The 22,192-nt window shown below is 44.4% G+C and overlaps 1 protein-coding gene across 2 annotated transcripts; it reads right to left on the bottom strand.

The window, feature by feature from the left end:
• Positions 1–15,421: 15,421 nt before the first annotated feature.
• On the bottom strand, positions 15,422–19,904 carry LOC123180087 (uncharacterized). Of its 2 annotated transcripts, none has more exons than XM_044592050.1 (3): positions 19,143–19,904; positions 18,817–19,040; positions 15,422–16,184 (listed from the first exon to the last, which is right to left on the bottom strand). In XM_044592050.1, exons 1-3 carry the CDS (start codon positions 19,825–19,827, stop codon positions 16,131–16,133), a joined length of 963 nt encoding a protein of 320 aa, XP_044447985.1. In that variant the 5' UTR covers positions 19,828–19,904; the 3' UTR covers positions 15,422–16,130. The 2 variants fall into 2 exon arrangements, with proteins under 2 accessions (XP_044447985.1, XP_044447984.1); XM_044592049.1 differs by having other exon boundaries at positions 15,422–16,206; positions 19,143–19,855.
• Between the last annotated feature and the right edge of the window lie 2,288 nt (positions 19,905–22,192).

Here is a 22,192-nt window from a genome sequence, read left to right as displayed (position 1 = left end):
AGCTGCTCAATGACAGATGGACCAATGTCCTGGCAGCTGAGGAATATGGCCTTAAACGCCCAGCGAAAAGTTATCCGAAGCGCAGATTACTACCTCAGTTCAACGATGAGGCGCCAGATCCCGCACTAGCATCACGGAACGCGGCTGACCGGCCACCGCATGGTCGGGATAAAACTGCAACCCGAGCTGAAAACCAGGCTGTCCCACCCCGCCGTAATGGCAGGGATAAGACAGCTCGGGGCCATACATATGACCTCCGCCAAGACCTGGACAGTAGAGCGGAACATACAAGATCGATCTACGGATCGCGAGGACGTGTGCCTTAACACGCGGGGACAGCTATCTATTCGGGCGTGACAAACCTAGTCACGTCCGAGCCGAAAACCACAGATGGAGCTCATCAGAGCTACGTCGCGATGCGGCCCGATATAGAGGCGCCGCACACCCTCTTTGCTTCACTGACGAAGTAATGGACCACGAATTCCCAGAAGGGTTTAAACTCGTAAACATCGAATCATACGATGGAACAACCGATCCCGCGGTGGATAGAGGATTTTATTCTCCACATCCACATGGCCCGCGGGGATGTTCTTCACGCCATCAAATACCTCCCACTAAAACTTGAAGGGCCAGCCCAGCATTGGCTAAACAGTCTGCCCGAGAATTCTATTAGCAGCTGGGAGGACCTGGAAGAAGCTTTTCTCGACAACTACCAAGGTACATATGTTCGGCCGCCAGACGCCGATGACTTAATTCACATAGTTCAACATCCCGGGGAGTCAGCCAGGAAGTTCTGGACTAGGTTCCTAACTAAAAAGAACCAGATCGTCGACTGTCCGGATGCCGAAGCCTTAGCGGCCTTTAAACATAGCATCCGCGATGAATGGCTCGCCCGCCACCTCGGCCAAGAAAAGCCAAAATCTATGGCAGCCCTCACGGCACTCATGACCCGCTTTTGCGCGGGTGAGGATAGTTGGTTGGCTCGCAGCAAAAACACAGCTAGCGAGGCAGGCCCCTCCGAGGTTAAGAACAACAATGGCAAGCTCCGACGTAATAGACGCAAACGTCGAAGCAATGGTGATAATACCGACGACACTACAGTCAACGCCGGATTCAGTGGCTCCAAGTCCAACCAGCGGAAGAAACCATACAAGAGAAACAATCAGGGACCATCCAGCCTGGATTGCATACTCGATCGCCCGTGCCAGATACGTGGCACCCCGGAAAAACTAGCCAATCATACCAACAGAGACTGTTGGGTTTTTAAACAGGCCGGCAAATTAAACGCCGAGAACAAGGAAAAGGGATCACAAAGCAAGGACGACGACGAGGAGCCCCGGCAACCGAACACAGGGGGACAGAAGAAGTTTCCCCCTCAAGTGAAAACAGTAAACATGATATATGTTACACACATCCCCAAAAGGGAGCACAAACGCGCACTAAGGGACATCTATGCGATAGAGCCAGTCGCCCCCAAATTCAATCCATGGTCATCATGCCCGATCACTTTTGATCGTCGGGATCATCCGACCAGTATCCGGCATGGCGGATCAGCCGCACTAGTCCTGGACCCAATCATTGATGGATTCCACCTAACAAGAGTCCTCATGGACGGTGGTAGCAGCCTCAATCTGCTCTATCAAGACACAGTGCGCAAAATGGGCATTAATCCATCAAGGATCAAGCCAACGAAGACTACCTTCAAAGGAGTCATACCAGGTGTAGAGGCCCGCTGTACGGGCTCAATCACACTAGAGGTTGTCTTTGGATCCCCCGACAACTTCCGAAGCAAGGAGTTAATCTTCGACATCGTCCCATTCCGCAGTGGTTATCACGCACTGCTTGGACAGACGGCATTCGCTCGGTTCAATGCGGTGCTGCACTATGCTTATCTTAAGCTTAAGATGCTCGGTCCACGCGGCGTCATAACGGTCAACGAAAACACGGAACGCTCCCTCCGTACAGAGGAGCACACCGCCGCCCTAGCAGCAGAAGTACAGTGCGGCCTTCTCAAGCAGAACCGTAATCCGTCCGCCGAGCCCCTAGACATCGTAAAGAGGGTCCGGACTACGCTGCACCAGGACAGCGCGGCTCATTAAGAGCTCGACTAGCAATTTGGCCTCCATCCCAGCCCTGATCAGGTAGTGGCATTCGTACCACGTGTGCATAATAACGCACTAGAAATCCCATGGGCATCGACGGAGGCACAGCTAGCTTGTGATCCATAGTTCGGCTCGACCGATCCCGGACACACATATACTTTCACTATTTCCTTTTTCCTTCTCCAGGTTTCTTTTACATAGGCCTTCTTGGACGGCCTAATTATCAGTCCTGTAAAAGGATAAAAATACCAGGATGGCAAGAAGCACAGACGTACAGGGGAAGTTCGAGCGGTCAAATTAACGACCACTCTACCTGTTGTCAGGTCCTACACGCAGCTCGCCTCTGGTCATGGCATGTTAAATAGTCGGTTGCTTCTCGCACTATTTGTATTAATGCGCTTTGATGCATTAACCCAATTATAATGGAAACAGTTCGTGGCTCAAGTTTAAGGGCCCCAGATATCACCTCTGCTTTCTTTCTGTTTTCCGTTAATAACTCATCTTCTAGCACCCGTACACTTTGGTACGTTTCATATTTGCCAGGGGCTCCCAGGCGCCCCACAATACGGCAACAAAGTCCGAACACTTTTTATAGTATAGTTCGGCACCCCGAATTTAGCATTATATGCATTGGCTCCGAATCATGTCTTTGGTCAATAGTTGGGTTGCACGGCTCCTGTGCTTGCTACCTTACGTTCCGCTATATCAGCTAAGGTAGTAAAGGGAGAACTACTGCGATTGTGCCCTGGTTTATCCAAAGGAGCACCTCAGTAGAGAAAGCAGAAAACTGACTGTCATGATGCAGCAAGAGCCGATCAGCTGTTCGGAGGTTTCAAATCGTTGGAGATTTCTTCCGCGTTGTGCGAAGGATCGGTACTTCCCGATCAGACGCTTATGGCACCCTAGTTCAGAAAACTAGGGGCTGCGTCTATGTTTTTATTGTCGAGCTCCTATGGCTAAGTGAGGGCGTTAAAGCCGAATAGTCTGGTTGCCTGGTTCGTTGCGCTAAACAACTCCTTCAAGGACCATACAATTGGATCAAGATTGTTTAGATTCCATCCCGAACACCTCCGTACTACCTACGTGGGGGCACAAGCCGACGACTGGCCAACCCTAAGATTTCATATAACACGGCCGCGCAGGAGATAAAATTAAAAACATATCAATCATTATATTACAAACCCACTTTGTTTAACCATACAAGGGAAAGATAACATGAATGTATTCATTCGAAAATAATGTCCTGCCCACACTTCGTTGCTACGATACGAGACCCCTCCAGGACATCCGCAAGATAGCGCTCGGGTGTACGGTGCTCCTTGCCCTCTGGCGGCCCTCGGGCCAGCTCGACGGCGTTCATCTTCGCCCACCACATATTGCAACGGGTGAAGGCCATACGCGCACCTTCAATACAGGCCGATCGCTTGACGTTGTCCAGCCGTGGACAGGCGTTCACCAGCCGCCTCACGAGTCCGAAGTAGCTGCCGGGCATAGCTTCGGCTGGCCATAGCCGGATTATCAAATCCTTCATGGCTAGTTCGGCCACCCTATGCAGCTCCACCAGCTGTTTCAGCTGATCGGTGAAGGGCACGGGATGCTCTTGCGCAAGATATTGCGACCAGAATAGCTTCTCTGTGGAGCTCCCTTCTTCGGCTTGGTAGAACTCTACGGCGTCGGACACACTCCGCGGCAGATCAGCAAAAGCCCCTGGAGAACTCTAAATCCGGGTTAGTAAAAGATACTTCCTCTTTGCATATTTGCTTTGCATACTAAATGCCTTACCCGCCGCGATCTTCCTCGCCTCTTGGATCTCTTGGAGGGCGCCTTGGGCCTCGTTCTGGGCCGTCTCCGCGCTCTGGCGAGCCTTGGAGAGTTCGGCCTCTTTAGCCGACACGTCACGTTCCAAGGTCTCACACTTCTTCACTGCGTCATGGAGCTCTTGTTGGACCTCGTTGACCCGGGCCTTGAGATTCTTACGGGCAGCCTGCTCCTTGACAGGCTTCGCCCAGGGCCTTTTTTAGGGCCTCGACCTCGGTCGTTGCTCCTAGTCATATCACGACACTTCGGTCAATATATAACATCCTACTCTTTCCGAATACTCCTTGGGTTATTATATACCTTGATTTTCCTGGAGCTGCCTCTTCACTGGGCCGAGCTCCTCCTCGGCCTTCTCCAGTCTCCGCTTAAGTTCGGAGACTTCGGCAGCATGTGAGGCCGCAGACAGAAGCGACGCCTGCATATTCATTCCCAACAAATTTAGTTAGTTTCCTACAAGTAAGGATCGACCCTCTGTCCGGTTTTTCTTTTCGAACACCAGACAGTCTCTCAGGGGCTACTGACTATATTGGGATTTTTGTGTCGCTTACCTCAAAACCTGTCAGCAGGCTACTGCAGGCTTCAGTCAGCCCACTCTTGGCGGACTGGACCCTCTCAATCACCGTACCCATAAGGATACGGTGCTCGTCCACAATGGAGGCACCTCGAAGTGCCTCCATCAGATTATCCGGTGCCCCTGGTTGGACAGGGGCCACCGGTGGAATGGGCGCACCCCCCCTCTTTCAAAGGAGGTCGCTTGCCGGATTCCGGAACCGTATGGGTCTCCATAGTCATATTTGGCTGAGGGACGAACTAAATACAGCCCTCCTCGCCAGTCTCCATGGGGATTTGCTCCCCCGTGTGTCCGGCTGTAGAGGTTTTGCCCTCTGGCGCCCTCTTGACAGCGTCCAGAGCCTCTCCTCGGCCTGGAGCGGTCCTTCGGGACAACACCTCGGTGTCGTCCATGGCCTTGGGAGAGTGAGCGGTCGGCGGTGACATGCTGGCCATCTCCTTGGAGTCCAGCGAACCTCCTGACGAGGATCGCTGAAAGCTGTCATGGGCCGGACTAAAATAACACAACTAACCATGTTTATACAATGCGGAAAAGAGGTCGGACATATGTGTATGCATGAATTGTACTACTTACGATGCGGCCTAAGGCTTAGCGCGGGAGCGGCGCTCCGGACTACTGTCGACATCCCATACGGAGTTATCCGCAAGGGAGCCCTTCCTCTTCTTGGGCGTCCCCACCTCCAGATTCGTGGAGGCCGCCCTCTTCTCCCTCCCCTCATCACGGGGAGGGATCTCCTCCTCCTCCTCCTCGTCGTCCTCAGGGACGGAGGAACGGGTCTCTTCGTCCTCGGACGTCACGTCCGAAGTACCCATACGGCGGGGGCCACCTTTGGCCCCCTTGGCCTTCTTCTTGGCCTTCTTCTCCGGCGCCTTATAGGGCGCCGGCACCAGCATCTTCGCTAAACATGGGATGACTGGTTATTCAGGCAGCGGAGCCGGACACTGGATCCGCTTCGCCCTCTTCATCCATTCCTGAAAAAGCAATGACGGTAAAAGTTCGGATATCTTCCTTAGAGCAGACAAGTAGAGGACGTGTTGGAAACTCACCTCGCTGGCGGGGTGGTTAATGTCGTGTCCACGGTCCGAATCCGTGGCTGGCGGTATCTCGTTGCCCTTGAAGAGCAATTTCCAGGCATCTTCGTGAGTGGTCTCGAAGAGCCTCTTCAGGGTATGGTGCTTCTTCGGATTGAACTTCCATAGCTGGAGGCTTCGGCTTTGGCACGGGAGAATCCGGCGAACTAGCATCACCTGGATTACATCGACAAGTTTGACGTTCTTGTCCACCATGCTTTGAACGCGCGTCTGCAGCGCTATCAGCTTGTCTGGCGAACACCAGTTCGGGCTCTTCTCGACCTAGGAGGTGAGTCGCAGGGGAGTGCCGGAGTTAAATTCAGCAGCCGCGGCCCAGTTTGTGCTGCGGGGTTCTGTGATGTGGAACCATTGTTTTTGCCATTCCTTGACAGTCTCCATGAAAGTGCCTTTTGGCCAGGAGACATTGGCCAACTTACTCACCATGGCTCCTCCGCACTCCGCGTGCTGGCCGTCCACTACCTTCGGCTTCACGTTGAAGAATTTGAGCCACAACCCGAAGTGGGATTGGATGCGGAGGAAGGCCTCACACACGACGATGAACGCCGAGATGTTGAGGAAAGAGTTCGGGGATAGATCATGGAAGTCTATCCCGTAATAATACATCAGCCCACGGACGAAAGGGTGGAGTGGAAACCCTAGCCCGCGGAGTAAATGAGGGATGAATACCACCCTCTCGTTGGGCTTCGGCGTGGGGACAACTTGCCCCTGGGCTGGAAGACGGTGGGCGATTTCCTTCGCCAAATACCCGGCCGCCCGAAGCTCGGCAATGTCTTTCTCCTTGACGGAGGAGACCATCCATTTGCCTTGACCTCCGGATCCGGACATGGTCGGATGCTTTTCGGAGATGGAGAAATATGGGGACTTGGGCGCTGGAGCTCAAGGATGGAAGGGCAGAGGAAGGGGAAGGCGTGAGTAGATAAGGGCGAATTCTTATCCCCTTATAAAGGGCCGCGAATATCAAGCGCCTCCTCACTCGCCTTAAAACTCGCCTATTCCCAAGGGCTATGTAAACAGCACGGTTGGGTTACCCATGCCCGTATTGATGAGAATCCCGCAATAAGGGGACACGATCTCTGCTTTGACAAGACGTGCCAATGACAACCGTGTCACGAAACATGGAACGGCAGAACAAAACGGACCGAAATTATGACCGGGCAGACGTGATGTCACGTTGTAAAAAGTTGTCATCGGATTGGACTCGCGGAGTATTATATTCTCTCTACGGTTGTGTGTGGTGTGTGACAGGTCTGGATACAATCATCGCGTTTGGAGACTACCTTGGAGTTTGGAAAGAAGGGAACCCACCTTGCAATGCCGAAGACAAATCTGCGCGCCGGACTCCTTGTCATTGAAGCCAGGTTCAGGGGCTACTGAGGGAGTCCTGGACTAAGGGGTCCTCGGGCGTCCGGCCTGTTAGCCATGGGCCGGACTGATGGGCTGTGAAGATACGAAGACCGAAGACTGCACCCGTATCCGGATGGGACTCTCCTTGGCGTGGAAGGCAAGCTTGGCGACTGGATATGTAGATTCTTTTCCTTCGTAACCGACCTTGTGTAACCCTAGATCCTCCCGATGCCTATATAAACCGGAGGACTTAGTCCGGAAAGGACAGATACTCATTACCATAGTCATACAGGCTAGACTTCTAGGGTTTAGCCATTACGATCTCGTGGTAGATCAACTCTTGTAATACTCATATTCATCAAGATCAATCAAGCAAGAAGTAGGGTATTACCTCCATAGAGAGGGCCCGAACCTGGGTAAACATCGTGTCCCCTATCTCCTGTTACCATCGACCTTAGACGCACAGTTCGGGACCCCCTACCCGAGATCCGCCGGTTTTGACACCGACAGTTAGTATTTGACCCTTGTATGCATGTACATGAGCTCCTCTTACTTGTCTTGACCACATGGATTGACTTCTAGGAAAATCTTCAGTATATTCACGCCTTTTAATACGTAGTGCGTACGTGCTTCCAATAAATCTACATAAAGCATAAAAATATGTAGTATATTTGTTTCCAATAGTAAAACAAATAATTGAATAGTTACTATTAGAAATCACCTGACAAATATGTCGTATAATATTTGTATATGTATATATGGTGGCTATGTCCACATCAGCTTCAATCCGGTTTCATGTCCAGCTATAACTGTTGGACGAAGCACGGAGAAAGAGGGGTTATAATGGAAGACAATGAAGAAGAAGAGGTTGATGACAACTATCCTAGGTTCCCTGAATACGATGTTTCTACAATGGAGTATGCTGAAGAAGAGGCATCAGATGAGCCCGCTGATGATCTTGGTTGGGCCATTGTTGATGCAAATAGAAACTGCAAAAGTGAAAAGGAGAGGTTGAAGTTGGAGCGCATGTTAGAGGATCACAAAAAATTGTTGTACCCAAATTGCAAAGATGACAAGAAAAAGTTGGGTACCACACTGGAATTGCTGCAATGGAAGGCAGAGAATGGTGTATCTGACGAGGGATTTTGAAAAGTTGTTGAAATGATAAAGAAGATGCTTCCAAAGGATAATGAATTGCCCGAGAATACGTACGAAGCAAAGAAGGTTGTCCGCCCTCTAGGATTAGAGGTGCAGAAGATACATGCATGCCCTAATGACAACATCCTCTATCGCGGTGAGGAGTACGAGAATTTAAATGCATGTCCGGTATGCGGTCTATTGCGCTATAAGATCAGCCGCGATGACCCTGGTGATGTTGAGGGAGAGCGCCCCAGGAAGAGGGTTCCTGTCAAGGTGATGTGGTATGCTCCTATAATACCACGGTTGAAATGTTTGTTCAAAAACAAAGAGCATGTCAAGTTGTTGCGATGGCACAAAGAAGACCGTAAGAAAGACGCGATGTGGAGACAACCCGCTGATGGGTCACAGTGGAGAAAAATCGAGAGAAAGTTCCCGAACTTTGCAGATGACGCAAGGAACTTATGGTTTGGTATAAGTACAGATGGCATGAATCCTTTTGGGGAGCAGAGCTGCAGTCATAGCACCTGGCCTGTGAGTCTATGTATCTATAACCTTCCTCCTTGCCTGTGCATGAAGTGTAAGTTCATTATGATGTCAGTGCTCATCCAAGGCCCTAAGCAACCCGACAACGACATTGATGTGTACCTAAGGTCATTAGTTGAAGAACTTTTATAGTTGTGGGATAAAAAGGTGTACGTGTGTGGGATGAGCACAAACAGCAGGAATTTGACCTACGAGCATTGCTATTTGTAACCATCAAGGATTGGCCTGGTCTTAGTAACCTTTCAGGACAGACAAACAAGGGATACAATGCATGCACGCACTGTTTAGATGAGACTGAAAGTATATATTTTGGATAATGTAAGAAGAATGTGTACCCGGGACATCTTCGATTTGTTTCGATCGGGCATCTCTTAAGAAAGAAAGGCAAGCATTTCAAAGGTGAGGCGGATCACCGGAAGAAGCCTGGCCACCGTACTGGTGATGATATATTTGATATGGTCAAGGATTTAAAAGTAATCTTTGGAAAGGGTCCTGGCGGACAATCTGTTACGAATGACGCTAACGGACACGCACCCATGTTAAAGAAGAAATCTATATTTTGGGAGCTACCCTTTTGGAAGGTCCTAGAAGTCTGCTATTCAATCGACGTGATGCACGTGACGAAGAATCTTTGCGTGCACCTGCTAGGCTTCTTGGGCATGTATGGGAAGACAAAAGATACACCAAAGGCACGGGAGGACCAGCAACGTATGAACGAAAAAGACGGCATGCATCCATAGCAGTATCAAGGTCCTACCAGGTACGCTCTTACCAAAGAAGAGAAGAAAATATTTTTTGAATGTCTAAGCAGTATGAAGGTCCCGTCTAGCTTCTCGTCGAATATAAAGGGAATAATAAATATGGCAGAGAAAAAAATTCGAAAACCTAAAGTCTCATGACTGCCACATGATTATGACGCAATTACTTCCGGTCGCATTGAGGGGGCTTCGACCCGAAAATGTTCGATTAGCCATTGTGAAGCTATGTGCATCCGTCAATGCAATTTCTCTTAAAGTAATCGATCCAGAAATCCTACCAAGGTTACAGATAGATTTGGTCCAATGTCTTGTCAGTTTTGAGTTGGTGTTCCCACCATCCTTCTTCAATATTATGACACACGTCCTAGTTCACCTAGTCGAAGAGATTACCACTCTGGGTCCTGTAATTCAACACATGTTCCCCTTTGAGAGGTTCATGGGAGTCTTAAAGAAATATGTTCATAATCATGCTAGGCCAGAAGAAAGCATCTGCAATGGCCATGAAATAGAGGAGGTTATTGAGTTTTGTGTTGACTTTATTCCTAACCTTAAGCCGATTGGTGTTCCTCAATCGTGGCATGAGGGGAGACTGAGTGGAAAAGGCACGCTAGGAAAGAATGCAGTAACAAGTATGGACAGGCATTCTTTCACTCAAACACACTACACAGTTCTATAAAATTCCACCTTGGTGGCTCCGTATGTCGAGGAACACATGGATATTGTACGCTCCAAGAACCCGGAGCAGTCTGACTCCTGGATTAAATGTACACACATGGTGACTTTCGACGGTTGGTTGCAAACACATCTCATGAATAACACCACTGTTGCAGATGAGCTGTACTTATTGGCCAAGTCACCATTTTTGACTATATTGACTTTCAAAGGGCGCGAGATAAATGGGAATACATTTTACACGATCGCCCAAGATAAAAAGAGTACCAACGAAAATAGTGATGTCCGCTTTGATGCAACAAACAACAATAGGAAAAAGGACACATATTATGGTTATATAGAGGAGATATGGAAACTTGACTGTGGACCTTCTTTTAAGGTCCCTTTGTTTCGGTCCAAATGGGTCAATCTGACAGGAGACGGGGTAAAGGTAGACCCGCAATACAGAATGACAACAGTGGATCTCAACAATCTTGGGTACACAGACGAACCATTCGTCCTAGCCAATGATGTGGCTCAGGTTTTCTATGTGAAGGATATGTCTACCAAACCGAGAAAAAAAAAGATAAGGAAGCGAATACATCATACGATGAGCCAAAGTGCCACATAGTTCTTTCAGGGAAGATAAACATCGTGGGAGTGGAGGACAAGACAGACATGTCAGAAGATTATAATAAGTTTGATGAAATTCCTCCCTTCACAGTGAAGACTAACCCAAACATCATGTTAAATGATGAATATTCTCCATGTTACGACGCAATCATAAGAAAGGGACATACGCGAAGAAAAAGTTTTATACCCCAAGATCCCACTCTGGGATGTGACCAACTTCACCGTCATCCCTTTCTCTCTAGTGAGTTTCCGGACTTATAGCTGGAAAGTCCCACTTTGGACAAACCGGAGGGAATCTTTATAACAGTTAGGGTATATATATATATATATATATATATATATGTGTGTGTGTGTGTGTGTGTGTGTGTGTGTGTGTGTGTGTGTGTGTGTGTGTGTGTGTGTGTGTTTTGGGTGTTTCTAGCTGGACTCCAGAGCGTCGGAATCCAACCAAAAAGCTAGTTTGAAACATGATTTTTGAATAATTATTTATTAAGTTATGAATTTTTAATTATTCCTGTCATTTTAGTATTTTAATTATACAGAGGAGTTAATCAATTCAATTATGTCCAAACAAAATATGAATGTGTAGGTTATGTTAAGACAAACAATTTGACATCTTATTTGCTCCATTTGGCTTAACAGAACTGAAGATATGAGTTTTCAAAGTTTAAAATGATGTCTTCAATTACTGTATTTAGTTAATAAGTGCAAAATTAATTATTCAACTTCCTGAAACTCGCCGCCGCCATCGCTCCCCGTCGGCGCCGTCTTCGGCCGCTCCCGGCCCGGTCACCATCGCAGCTCGACGTGGCTCGATGCCCTCGTCCAAACGCCCCAAACCCTAGGCCAAATGGCCCCCTATGACCGATTCCCGCCGCTAGCCCGAGCACCTCCGCCGTGTTTCGCGTCGCCGGCAGACCGACATGGCGCAGCCATGGGGCCCCCCGGGCCACTTACTGGTGGGTCCTAGAGCCCCCCCTTGACCGTTGACCCTGGTCAACGCTAACTGGGCCAGCCCCAATAGCTGACATGTGGACCCTCCTTAATTAACCTAAACTAATATAATTAATACAAGTAACTTAATTAGACATTGTCAGGTGGGCCCAGTAGATTAATTAGCTAATGTAGATTACTATTAATCCATGTTAGCCCCACAGACAATGATAGGTGGGACCCAGCTAAAAATAAAGAGTGAGAAGTAGATTAAAAATAAACGAATTACACAAAATACATGGTCATCAAATATAGTCTCCTGATCAAGTTGAACAAGTATTCGAAATTTTTTGAACAAGTATACGAAATTTTTGAATAAGTATTTAAAATGTTTAACAAGTATTTGACAAATGTTGAATAAGTATTAAATTTTTTTTTTGCGGGGGAATAAGTATTAAAAATTGTTGAACAACTATTTGAAAAATGTTAAACAATTATTTTAAAATTTTGAATAAGTACTAAAAATGTTGAATAACTATTTGAAAATGTTGAACAAGTATTTGAAAATATTGCTTAAGTAAAAAAAATGCTGAACAAGTATTTGAAATTTTTTGAACAAGTATTTCAAAAATATTGAATAAGTATTAAAAATGTCTAACAAGTATTTGACACATGTTGAATGAGTAATAAAAATTGTTGAACGAGTATTTGAAAAATGTTGAACAATTATTTGAAAATATTGAGTAAGTATTAAAAATATTGAATAAGTATTTGAAAATGTTGAATAAGTAATTAAAACTGTTGAACAATGATTTAAAAAATATACAACATGTATTTCAAAAATAATGAATAAGTATTAAAATGTTGAACAACTATTTAAAAATGTTGAATAAGCGTACAAACAATGAACGTGTACACAAAAAAATTTGATCACTTATTAACAATATGTTTTTCACATATGCAAAAATGTAGAGTGAAAATGGAAACAAACATATGAAAAAATAAAAAATAAAAAATAAAAAGGAACAAAATACATTTTAATACTTTTAGTACGATGATGATAAATAATTTTTTAATACTTATTTTAAAATAATCGAACAAGTATTTGAAAAATGTTGAATAAGCGTTAAAAATGTTGAACAAGTATATGAAAAATGTTCAATAAGTATTAAAAATAATAAGCAAGTATTTAAAAAATGTTGAAATAAGTATTAAAATGTTGAAGAAGTATTTAAAATATGTTGAAAATGTATTTGAAGAATGTTGAATAAGTATTAAAATCTTAAACAAGTATTTAGAAAATATTGAATAAGCATTCGGACAATATTGAACGTGTGTACAAAATGTTGATCACTTACAAAAAATGCTTTTAACATATACGAAAACGTAGAGTGAAAACGAAAACCAACATAAGAAAAAAAATGGAGAAGAAAAAAGAAAACCAAACAAAGAAATGGAGAAGAAAAATTAAAACAAAACAAAAATTAGAATAATGCAAAAAACGAACATGATAACCAAATAAGAAAATGCCAAAATGAATGAAAGGGAATTAAAGAAACGGAAAAGAAAAAGAGAAAAAAAAATAAAGGAAAAAATCTGGAAGAAAAAAGTGAGAAGAAAAGAAGAGAATGAAAAAAATCGGAGAAGTAAAAGAAATGAAACAGAATAAAATGAAAAACCCATTGAAAACCAGGAATATGTGCCTTTTTTTTTAGACAAAGTAATACGTGCCTAACGTACTTTGCATGTGCTTTCCTTTCTTAAAGCGAAGTGACACAGGCCGGCCCAATAATGAAAAACCTTCAGCGATGCCTGTGCTTAGGGCCCGCTTAAAGCGAAAAATAGTGCCCGCGCTAAATAGGTTCCTCGCTGGTGTTTTTCCTTGTGTTTTCTCTGCTGGCTTCTTCTTCTTCTTTTTATTTTCATCAAATTCCAAAACTAAATCCTCAAAAAAATCAAATTCCAAAACCATTTTAAAATTCACGAAGATTTGTTCAGCTTCATGATGTTTTAAAACATTTGTAAACTTTATGAAGTTTTTAGAAATTCAAAAACATTTTTTCAAGTACATTAACATTTTAAAATTTTCAAAAAAATCAAATTCGTGACTTGTTGAAAATTTTATGAACTTTTACTCATGCCAGCGGGCAACCCGACGTAGCCTTGCACAAACGTTTTGAGGACTATTCCTTCAAGCACGCAGAGTGACCGGCGGTGGTCCTCCTAGTGATATTCTGTCAAACATCTTGTACTCCTTCTGTACCAATATACTACATAACTATGCTTGTTAAGGAGGGAAACGTTTGGAACATGGGGGGGGGGGGGGGGCATACGACCCGTTTTTTCAAATAGTAATTTGAAAAATGGTCGAAATAACATGAAATTTGTTGGCAACAAACTTGACTTATTGTCCTACTCTTAAAAAAATTGGAGGCGAAATGGCTTTTGTGGTATGGTCCAGGACAAAGGCAAAATCGGCACTATATTAGGTGTACTATTCACTCTATATTGTCAAGGACAATTTGTTTTTATGCTCAGATTTTTTTTGTCAACAGCTTTTATTGTCATTTTTTCTTATGACTGGCACAATAAGTCAAGTTTGCTCGAAAAAGTTTTCAGTTTTTTTTCCTGAATTGCTAAAAAATCCCTAACAATATTTATACGGAAAAACTAACGCCCACACGTGTGGGCTTTTGCACATCGCCCACACGCCTCCATCACCACTCATTTTGCCACGTATGAATAGATGACATCAGCAGAAATCTTTTTGGTTTTCGGCTTAAAAATGTTTTATCTCCTAATTAAAAAAGCGAATTAAAAATCCAATTTTATCATTAAATCCGTCTCGACGAGATCTTCAAAACTAGACCCCATGTTGATATGTTTCGACGAAATTTTTTTTTGCCCAGAAGTTGCCATGATGTTTACATTGTAGTTGCCAAAGCGCTTAAACTAAAGTTGCCATGTGGCAATTTTAGTTTGTAGATCATGGCAATTTTAGTTTTTTTATGATGGCAATTCCAGTATTTTAACCATGAAACTATTATTTTGTATGAACCATGGCAATTTTAAATGCATGTATCATGGCAATTTTAGTTTATGGTGCATGGCAAGTCTAGTTTCTTAATTCCCTGTTTTATAATATGTTAAAATTTACTTTTAAATATATAAAAAAAAGCTAAAACATATCATGGCAGCTTCAGTGTAAATATCATGGCAATTCATGTGCAATAGACATGGCAACTTTTAACCCAAAAAAAATCGCCGTAATATATCGATATGAGATCTAGTTTCGAAAATCTCGTCGCAAGGGATTTAATGATGAAAACGGATCTTCAATCTGATTTTTCATTTAAGAAATAAAACATTTTAAAAATTGAAAATCAAAAAAGATTTCCACATGTATGCATGCGGTGACATGACGTAATCTGTGTATTATAGGGCGTGTGGGCGGGTTTGGCTCCCACCACACGTGTGGGTGTTGGCGTTGTCCTATTTATAGGGTTCATCTACCACCAGGTTTATATGGATATTTTCCTGCTTGTTAACAAATATAAAGCGCCAAAAGGCATTACATCGACAAGAAATGGACCCTCTTATCTAGTGACCGTTCGCTGAGAGGTGGTATGTGCGAACATTTTGCTGGCAGTTTTAGTTAGCCGGGGGTGGCAGTTTGACATTTTCTAGGATGAAGGTTCAAAGATATCACCCTCCTAGAAAATGTATGTTGTTCTGAAGAAACAGCCATCCCCAACACAACTAAAAACGACCGCAAAACCGTTCAAAATGCCACCCTCCCCAGCAGACAATCTCCAGTTGGCTTTTGCTAAAAAATTGTTAGGTCATAAACTTATGTCGACATAATTATTTTCCCGGTGCGAGGACTGAACCCACCCAGCTTAAGCTACAGTACCACCGCATAACACATGCTACGAACTATACATACATGCATAGATAAATAACTACTTTCGGCACCTAGAGCCAAACCAAAGCCACATTCATATGCTAGGACACGGCATGTCACGGTAATGTGGCCAGTACGGGAGAAGAGACCAGGCGACAGTGACTTCCATCTTACAAGAGAAAACTTCAAGGTTAGCATAGCTTCTGGAGGATGTCTTAGCTGCGAGTACTCCAGAAGCCCGCCTGACAGATCGATCCACCAGGTGACGCGCCATGACAGAGACTCTCAGCTGCCCGTCGTCTTCGACAGACACAACACTTCGTGAGAGCTGTATTGAGCCATCAGCTACAACAGGCAATTTGTCGTCTCCGAAACCAAGCAACTCGATTTTCTCCTCGTCTATGCTGGCGGTAGTGGCGGTAAATACACCTCTGAAACCTTGTGGCCACTCCCCGCCAACCACTTTCACACTGATGGTGGCCTCCACGGAATGAACCATGTCACCCAATGTCAACTCCATTGTGCTGAGCCTGCTAGTCCTGACGCGATTGAACACATAGGAATTCATTGAGCCGGAAATATAATAAGGATCGACGTGATAGCTCAACTCTTTATCCTCAGATTCAGTGGCGCCCTTCACTTTCAATGCAACCTCAAACCACACAGGATCCACCACCACAATAGCACGGCTAGGACCTGTCAGTGTCAGATACGGATTCTGAATGCAGACATTATTTAGTAAGTAATGTATCGTTTATCTCAAATAGGACTGCAGCATATATGACCAATATATGTTGAAAATAAGAGAGAATGTGCATTCATCGACAAACAATCATAAATAAAATGAAACCTAAGCAAAATAGCTTAATTTAAATATCTGTCGATAGCAAGCACAGAAGAAAGGTAAACACGTGACATGCAAAATTAAGATGTAATTTAGAGCCAGTAGATTTGAGTCGAGATAGGTAAGAAAGCATTTCAAGTCTTCAAAGCTGAAGCAAGTTAACAAACATATGTAAACTGAACCCAAAGGCATCGAGCATCATCACAATGAAAACATAACTTGCAAAAACATGTGTAGTCTGCAAACAACATACAAAAAAGGGGGCATATTATTAGGGTGTTCATATACTACTAAAAACAGATATCTGAAAGGTTAATTTGTCAACAGATCACAACAGTGTTCAAAATTTTCAAGCAGAAATTTACAAGAGAACACGATAAAGTAACAGGTACAAACAAAATAAAAGAATGGTCTCACACAGACCAGGGGAGGCTATGGATTCGAGAATCTACCTACGCCTTGTGGTCGCACAACTAAAGAGGTCCAATGTATTCTCAAAGGGAACAGCCAAGAGTAGGCTAAATGTTGTAGGCGCCCTTCCATAGAATTCTCCCACCCCCTCCCTTCCCCTCCCGCTCTCTCAAATGGGATGCGATCAAACGGCTTGCTATGATTATAATTGTCCCAGGCGCTCGCTGCCGCCGTCCCATCAAACACCTAGGCAACGGAAGGCCTTTGTCCAGTGCATAAGAGAGGCATGAAACAATTCGCCAGAGAAGAAGGGAGGAGCCAAGAAAAAGGAATAATAGAATGCCAATCCCAGGAAACCAACCCTCCCAAAGCAGGAAGGGGGCAGATCTATGGCTTAGAAAGGAAGCCGTCGGCGGAAAAAAAAATGGAGCACCAAATCCGGTGAGGATAACTGAGGAATGAAACAGGGATTTATTGATACCTGGGGAAAAGAGAAAGGCGACAGGAAGAAGACGTCACCGAACAAGGATCTAGCAGACGGCGAGAGGCCATGGATAAAGAAGGCGCGGATCCTGCATAAGCTCCATCGTCGATGACACCACCTAAGCCAAACAACTTGCCATCAACATGGACAGGCGGCAGCTGGGAAGTGGATGGGAGGGTGAAGCCAGGGGCCAAACCCTGTAGAGGAGCAGATCCGCCAGGGAGCCATCCTCCACTGCTTGCAAGAGCTCCAGCCACCAGGTATAGAGCAAGGAAGAGCAGGAGAAGACTAACTGGCATATCTGGTTTATTAAAAAGATTACAACACCTAATATCATAGTAGGGGGATACAGGCCTCCATCCCTCTTCTTTCCACCGCTGGAACCACCGGAGATGGGAGAGAGAGTGAGACCAGAGGAGGAGGTGAGGTAGAAAGAGCTTCAGGAGAGGGAAGATCGACCACATGGGTAAACAGCCACTTAGGGAAGAAGTCTCAACTGGTTGACACTGTCTGATGGTGCTTAATGTGAGTAGTCTAATCTCTTGTTTAAATCGCATAGCAACTTTTCTCTAGAGAATAAAATCCAGTTGTTTCTCCAGCTGTGTAATAACTCGGATACAAGGAAATACCCCAAGTTCGATTTAATTGCAGGTGGAGAACTTGAGAAGCAGGGTGTGTGCACAATCCATGGTTGGATTGAACGAAAGTTGCCAGGGCCATGGTTTTATTGGCAGCTATACATACTAGCAGAACAGCTATATGCCGGCAAGTGAACAGGTTTTCCAAATCGCACACACACACACACTGGACGCTCTAATAAAACAATATAATCCATACTGCAGCTATAAACACATACTCTACCACACTCCCATACTCTTAAAAAAGTTATCTACTACTCACTAACTATACATTTTCCAAAGTATACATACTCCATTTATATATTCTAAGTACAATATACCGCATACTGCATACTCTTAAAAAGGTTCATATTCATATTACAGAGTGCATACTCCTGAAAATGTGATACGCTTATACATGCTCCATACTATTTTTGCTTCAAAAAAACAGTGTGCTCCAACCAGATATTTTTGTTCCATCTTATGGAATAATAAACATGGTGGTATTAATATCCTTATCCAATCAAGAACTTTGTTCCATGTGGCCAATAATTAAAGAGGTGTTTGAACCAACACATCACTTGCTGGATTACTTAATTAATTAATAAACTTAATTAGCGAAATGTCTTCTGAAGCATCCATATTAACCCGATCAGGCTTGTGGCACAGGAAGGTTAAATAACGATGGATGCCTAGGGAGTAACTACACAGGGGAGTACCCCAAAATTCTTCGTATATATGTGCCAATGGCAATGCCAAGACCATATATTCTGAAATCTACATATATATGTGGCACAGACTGTTTCATCTTCGCAAAGTCTACAAAAAAAAGTATATTATTTTCTCGTTCCACTTTATGTTCTAAATCTGTAATTTGACCATATATTTACTAATATCATCACACTGTATAGTTTTGATGGAGGTACATACATAGACACCAAATTAATAACTGTCAGCGGCAGGAATACAAACCTCCTTGTGGATCATTTGGCAGTTATCCCTTTCGCGCTGGAAGATAACATTGCGATTATGATCCAAACAATCTCGTGCAGCAACGACGCCAAACACTTGCAGCGGCCAGTGCACTCCATCTTGTAATCCCGCGACTTTGACTGTAAAGACCTGCAGAGTTCTTATGGGGTGGGCTGTGCCACCTGACGACTTCTTGTCCGTGTAAAGCATGTTTGGGATACGCGCTGCATATTATCGATGTCAAATTGTCAATCAATCAAGATGCTTACAACTAGCAGTAATAATAAGCAGCAATGGAGAGGGGAAGAGGCGATTTGGCAGCTTACTGTTGTCCTCGAATTTTCCGAAGGATTTGGGATAAAGGTATTCCCAGAACTCGCGGAACTCCTTGGCCTCGAAGGCACGCCAGTCGGAGGTATCCTCGTCGGGATCCATGTCCCTGAGCCTCAGGGCCTCCATGTCTTCCGCAATCCACCTCTTGCGGCACTTGACGGCCTCGGGGTCTCCCGTGGCGATCCACTTCCGGAGGGCGCTGGACTCCTCCGGCCGGTCCTCGTTCCTGCGCGCCTCCTCCGCCTTGGCTCTGTACACGGCCGCCGCCGCGACGTCCTCCTCTGTCATCGTCTTGGCCGGCTCCTTGATGACGATCCCCTTCATCCGCGCCAGAATCTTGGCCGTGGCTGCTTCCACAATCTCCCTCGTCCTCGCCAAATCAGATTCCACCTCGCCGACGCTCATCTCCACCGGAACCGCCGCCGCCGCCGCCTTCTTTGAGCTCTTTCCCGTCTCCGTCTTCCGTTTCTTCATTTTGCGGCCGGGGCCTCCTCTCTTCCTCCTCTCCGCCTCCTCCTGCGCCTCCTCAGCCTCCCTCATATCCATCAACAGATAGTTAATGTACGAGTCCACTTCCGCCTCCGCCTCCGCCATCGCCATCGCCGCTCTGCTTTCGCCAAGAAACCCTAGACCTAGACCTAGGTGGAGGATTGGGGATTTTTTTTTTATAAACATCATCCTCCTTTATTCAATTGTCAAAAGGGTTGTGTCGTTTACAATCAAAGGTATCACCTCAACAGGGGTGATTCCAACCAGGGAAGAAACTAGCTATTCTAACCAATTCATGAGCCATCATATTGTTCTCTCTATTACAATGCTCATAGATGACATGATTAAAATCTAAAGACATAAAAAGCAGTCGTCAAAAATAGCACTTGCTATTGAAGAAGAGTAGCCCTCGTTCAACGCTGAGATCACCTCCAAACTGTCCGAGTTGATCTCAATCTTGTTGCAGCCAATTGTACGGGCCAGATTTATACCAAATCTCACTGCTATAGCTTCAGCAGTGAAAGAATCAAGACATATTTCAATCCTTTCATTAGCAGCAGCCAAGAATTTTCCGGTGTGGTCTCGTAGTACTGCTCCAACTGAACCCGCAAGTGAATCAACATCGAAACTTGCATCAACATTCAGCTTTGCATAGCCGAGCCTTGGACTCATCCACCCAGGGTTTCACTTTCACTTTTGGGCTGAAGGAGAGTAAAATTAGCCGCAAGCCCCCTCACTGCTAAGCTGATCTGAGCTGCATTCTGAACTGTTTCTCCATGCGTTAACTTTCGATACTCGAACCATAAATACCAAGCTGCAGTAGCCACCGTTTCTCTCAGCTTTGGTAGTCCCAACACAAGAACCTCATTCTGTGGAAGAAAGAGTAAATGCTCCAAAACAACCTCTCCTGCCCTATCAACCACAATTGCCTTTTTAATAACATCATATATTCCTAGGAGCTTCCATACCTCAACAGCCTTGGGGCACTCAAACAGCAAATGACGGATGTTATCTGGCCCCAAATTACAAGCCGGACAATGATCTTTCACCTTCATGTGCTTATTTGCAAGTATTGAGCGGCAAGGTATAGCACTGTGTAACACTCTCCAAATGAATATCTTGATCTTTGATGGGCACAACAAATTCCAGACCGACCCCCAAATATCTTTTGGTATCGATGCGCTTGCATTATTTTGGAGCCTATGTCCATACTGAAAGTCCCACTCCGCATGGTACGCAGACCGTACAGAGAACACCCAAGTTTTAGTCGGACTCCAAGCCACAAAGTCTGACATTCCATGAACCGGAAGAGGGATGGCGAGAATTCTCTGGGCATCCACTTGCCAGAAAGTTTGGTTCACAATCTGTATATCCCAATCTCCAGATGCCGGGTCAATCAAGTCAGAGACCCGAGAGAGCAAATTGTTCCCTCTAACCGTGATTACCTTTTTAGATGGAGAGTGAGGAACCCAAGCATCCTCCCATATTTTAACTTTTTCCCCATCTCTGATTCTCCAAATATGTCCACGCTGCAGTGTCTCTACTCATGCGATAATACTCTGCCAGGTATAAGAAGCTTTCTTTTTTAGAGTAGCCCTCAAGAGATCACCATCCGGAAAGTATTTAGCCTTCAAGGTGGAGGATTGGGGATTCGTACTGTTGAGAGGGCAGGCAGGGAATACAAGGAATCGAACAGATCGATCGACATCGACCGGCCCATCTCCAACGAGGCGAGCGTTCCACATATCCAGTCGGTGTCTCCGGTTTTTTATCCTTTTCCCTGTTTTTTTATTTTCTCCATTTAGTTTTTTCATTTTTCTATTTCTATTTCTCTTTCCTTTTTCTTTTCTGTTTCTAATTTTCTTTTATTTTATTATTATTACTACTATTGTTGTTGTTGTTGTGGTTGTTGTTGTTGTTGTTTTCCACAGATGTTCAGAAATTTAAATATTGTCCGCATGTTCAATTTTATTAATTTTTTGAAAAATGTTCCTATTTTAGATTTTGTTTCGGAAATTCTAAAGCAGTTTAGAATTCCAAGTGATGTTTGCTTCTTTCGCAAAGCAAAAGAAACTTCAAAATATTTAGAATTTCAGATATAAAAAAAGTTCCTACTTTAAATTCGTTTGCAAATTCAAATGTTTGTTCGTATTTTAGTTTTTGTTCACTAATTCAGAAAATGTTCAGGTAAATTTGTTTGAAAAATGTTCACAACTATTAAATTTTGTTCACAAATAAAAAAATGGGGATTTCCAAAAAATGTTCCCGTTTCCAAATTTGTTCACATCATCAAAATGTTCATTTTTCAAAATTTGACCCTGAATTCCAAAAATGTTCGGCGGAATTCAGAAAATGTTCACGTCTTGAAAATATGTCCGTAATTTTGAAAAATGTTGGCACTTTCAGTTTTTGTTCCTTTTTCGGAAAATGTTTTGCATTTTCACGAAATTCTTCGTAATTTCAAAAAAAATCTCGTTTTCATTTTGTTCCTTTTTTTGAAAAAATGTTTGAGATTCCCAAAAATGTTTCGGGTTTTTTAACTTTTTGCTATGAA

This window comes from Triticum aestivum, chromosome 1D, assembly GCF_018294505.1.
Source record: "Triticum aestivum cultivar Chinese Spring chromosome 1D, IWGSC CS RefSeq v2.1, whole genome shotgun sequence".
Taxonomy (NCBI): Eukaryota; Viridiplantae; Streptophyta; class Magnoliopsida; order Poales; family Poaceae; genus Triticum; species Triticum aestivum.
This window is presented reverse-complemented; position numbering and strand designations above follow the sequence as displayed.

Bases quoted from the DNA above. Each gene is read 5' to 3' on its own strand.
- LOC123180087 (XM_044592049.1), bottom strand. From the start codon at position 19,827: ATGATGTTTATAAAAAAAAAATCCCCAATCCTCCACCTAGGTCTAGGT. The intron at 19,041-19,142 runs GTAAGCTGCCAA...GATAATATGCAG, and splicing joins CGGAAAATTCGAGGACAACA to CGCGTATCCCAAACATGCTT. The intron at 16,207-18,816 runs GTTTGTATTCCT...GTCTGCATTCAG, and splicing joins GCCAAATGATCCACAAGGAG to AATCCGTATCTGACACTGAC.